This window comes from Culex pipiens, chromosome 1, assembly GCF_016801865.2.
Source record: "Culex pipiens pallens isolate TS chromosome 1, TS_CPP_V2, whole genome shotgun sequence".
Taxonomy (NCBI): domain Eukaryota; kingdom Metazoa; phylum Arthropoda; class Insecta; order Diptera; family Culicidae; genus Culex; species Culex pipiens.
In genome coordinates, this window is record NC_068937.1 from 21,308,089 (window position 1) to 21,311,517 (window position 3,429).

A 3,429-nucleotide genomic window follows, 5' to 3' on the forward strand; every position below is an offset into this window, starting at 1 on the left:
AACATGCTGAGATTTATTTTTCTGAGCCCAATGACACTTATTGTCTACATTGTCGAGTCGCAACCGGGACATTCCGGACGTAGTTCCATCGCTGCCGATCATTAACCTCCCAACCACCCGCTGGCCTCATGTCCGCTTCCGTCGTGTCCTGTTCCGGATACCGCCACCCGATTCAAGCACAATTCATTAATACTCACACGTAAACATAAACACGCGCCTTGAGGAAAGATCGTTTCTTTATTATTTTTTTTCTTTTCATAAAATTATTTTTAAGGAAAAATCTTTTCATTTGCTGTCAAAATCAAGTACACGCTTAAGTAACGAATAGTCTGTTTGGGGTTATTATTACCCGGTCAATATATTTATTAAAAGGTTTTTTTACTGAACATATCTTGCTTGACAGCTCGATCCAAGGGGCCTATAGTTGATCCATCGCAACAATGTTGACTAGTCGATTTGTTTATTAGTTTCCTTGAAATAAAAGTGATCATAAATGGTTCTCATGAACCCAAATAAAACCTTATGAATCATGGAAAAGCTGTTGCAACAGGATGTGTCACGATGGCAGGACATGCCTAACTCAAAGATAGTGAGAGAAAGATTAGGCGATAAGTGGAAACCCTTATCAGTAATCTACTTCCTAAGATTCCACATCTGTTCTACTCAGTAAATTAGCAGGTCCCGTGACCAGTCCCAGTCTGTCCCCCGTTCGATTCACAATGGTTTCCTGTGAGATTTGCAGCAGATCGGTCTGTTCGACCGAAAAGAAGGTAAAGTGCAGTGGACCGTGCGCCAAAGTGTTCCACCTGTTGTGTGCCGATCTGAACAAAACCTACGGCCGAGCGCTGGCCGCCGAGGTCGGTCTGTACTGGTTCTGTGCCGAGTGCCGAGGGATTCTGGTTGGCCAAAAGGGCGGAACTTTGCTGGCTGATCTTTTCAAACGCGTTGACACGATCGAAAAGGCCATTTGCCGAGGGGACTCTGGTGAGGATTTGATCAACGGTGAAACGGCGGAGGTGTCGGCTTTGGAGCTTCTTCCAGTGGAAATCTGGGTAAAGGTGTTCCAGAATTTAAGCGGATATCAGCTGCGTCAAATTCGACAGACATGTCGCAGTTGGAACCAGATTGTGGGCAGTTCAACTTCGTTGATGAACAAGTTGATGCTTCGGCTGCCAAAGGGCATTATTTTGGACCAGGACAGTGAGGAAGCTGAGCTTCTTTTGTCATGCAAGAATCGCTATTTACACGTCGTTTTGGATCAGATTAGGATCGTAAGAGTGAACAGGTGGTGGCTATCGGTAGCTGAAAATCTGGAAAGTTTGTCCATAACCAAGAGTCCAATCACAATCGCTTCGTTGCTCGCCATGCTGAAGCCATTACATAACCTCAAAAGCCTAACGTTGTCATGTGGTCCCTTCGTCGATGCCCGCAATTGCCCGACAAAGCTGAACTTCAAGCTACCTGCGCTGGAAACGCTGGTCCTGGAGGAGGTTGACCAGAGCGATCTGTTGGACGTTTTCGCACATGTTTGCCCTCGACTTAAAGTACTCAAACTTCCCACCGGAAGCTGCGCGGAGACCCATCCGCAAAAGGTGGCCAAGCTGGTCGCCGCCGTTAAGGGGACACTGCAAGAAGTTGAACTCCCGATATTACAACGTTTATGGCTAATGCTCGGTTCGATCGACGAGTTGCACTTTAAAGCGATGAGCTTTTCAGCGTGTAACGAACAATTGGCTATGAAACAAAGTCACTTGATGAATTTGGTCCAAAAGTTTCCCACTATTGAGATGCTGAATCTATCATCCACTATCATTTCCCTCGATGCGGTAAGAATAGTCAATTATGCCTCATGGTTGAAACATTACTCATACCTTTCATTTCAGACTTTTGAAGCAATCGGTAAACATCTAACAAACCTGAAACGTCTGCAGATTTCTCCTCGCGGAAGCTCAGATCCTCTGTCTACAACATTCCTTCATCAAATGCTGGATCTCACACACCTGGACATCACTGGTTGCAATCGTTACTATTCCTCAAATGAACTCAGCTTTACCAACTGCAGAAATAACAGCCTCAAATTTCTAAGCTTGAAAAACTTACAAATTTCCAAACCCTACTCGGGTGCCTTCCCGTACATCACTCATCTCAACCTGTCGGACTGTAAAGTTGATAGCTGGTCGGTCATTTTTGATCCCACCCTGCCATCTCTCCGTCACATCACGCTCGATTCAGTTAGCGTTGAAAAGTTCGAAGACTATCTGGCAGATTACATGGAAAATTTACAACATCTCAGCATTCGCAAATGTGAGCTAAGGAAATCACTTCTGGTTGCACTGGTCTCGCTCTGTCCAAAATTAACCGAGATCAGCTTAAGCAACGTTGGTGATGTGGATGATGAAGTTGTACAAACGGTTTTCAAAAAGTTGAACAATCTCAGGAAAATTGCTATCAAAGACTGCTACAAAACAACCAAACTTTCTATGAAGCACTTTGAAAGGCATCGTTCGGAAGTGGAGTTTAGTCATTTTAGCAACTGTAATATCAGAAACCAATCAGTGGAATACACTTCAAGACCTTACGAAACCTATTCTGATTATTCAGACTGAATTGTTTTTTTTTTTGCATATTGTTATATATTTTCCTCTATTTTCTCAAATGTCTTTTTTAACAAAATATAATATGGCTTAAAATGTCTTCTTTCAACAATTTTTATTTATGATGACAAATTAAAAACATTTTAATCAATTTAGGAGATTTCTTTGTAAAATGTCGGCAAATCAGCGATGGGTATGAAGTAAAAAAGGTGACATTAATTACATCTGAAAATGGTAAAATTTTTATCAATTTCTGTGGAATTTTACTTTAAAAATAGATAACTGATCAACTAAAAATATAATTTAACCCAAAAATGACGAACTTCTCGTCACAGTGTTCTGATGCAAACAATGATCGAGCTCGAGCTGTCACAGCTGTCACGTTGGCTGACGTATCGGGCGGTCAGTCAAAAAAACCAGCTAGAAGTCGCCTGACTAACAACACATTCAAAGTATGTTTACATTACAGCTGGAAGTTTGTTTGCATCAGATTTGCTATCTCTTTCTAGCAAAAGTTTTTTGTCGGGTGACTTCTAGCTGGTTTTTTGACTGATCGCCCGATATGTCAGCCAACATATTTCGCAGGGCTGTGACAGCTCGAGCTCGATCTTTGTTTGCATCAGGACACTGTGACGAGAAGTTCGTCATTTTCGGGTAATTTTTTTTTTCACTGGGCCATTTTAAGTTAAAAATTTATGTGATTTTGCCTACGAAATAAAAAAAAAGTAAAATTCATATTCAAATCAATTGATTTGCAGTTCAATGACTTGTTTTTTTTTATGATTTTGGTCACATTTCCCATAAAAAGCCCATTCCTCAAGAATGAAATCAAATG

The 3,429-nt window shown here is 41.6% G+C and overlaps 1 protein-coding gene across 1 annotated transcript; it reads left to right on the top strand.

Annotated features, from left to right (window-relative positions):
* The first annotated feature begins 588 nt into the window (after positions 1-588).
* LOC120420242 (uncharacterized) lies at positions 589-2,606 on the top strand. The gene is made up of 2 exons (XM_039583230.1): positions 589-1,826; positions 1,884-2,606. The coding sequence occupies exons 1-2, from the start codon at positions 720-722 to the stop codon at positions 2,604-2,606; spliced, it is 1,830 nt and encodes a 609-aa protein (XP_039439164.1). The 5' UTR covers positions 589-719.
* Positions 2,607-3,429: the final 823 nt, after the last annotated feature.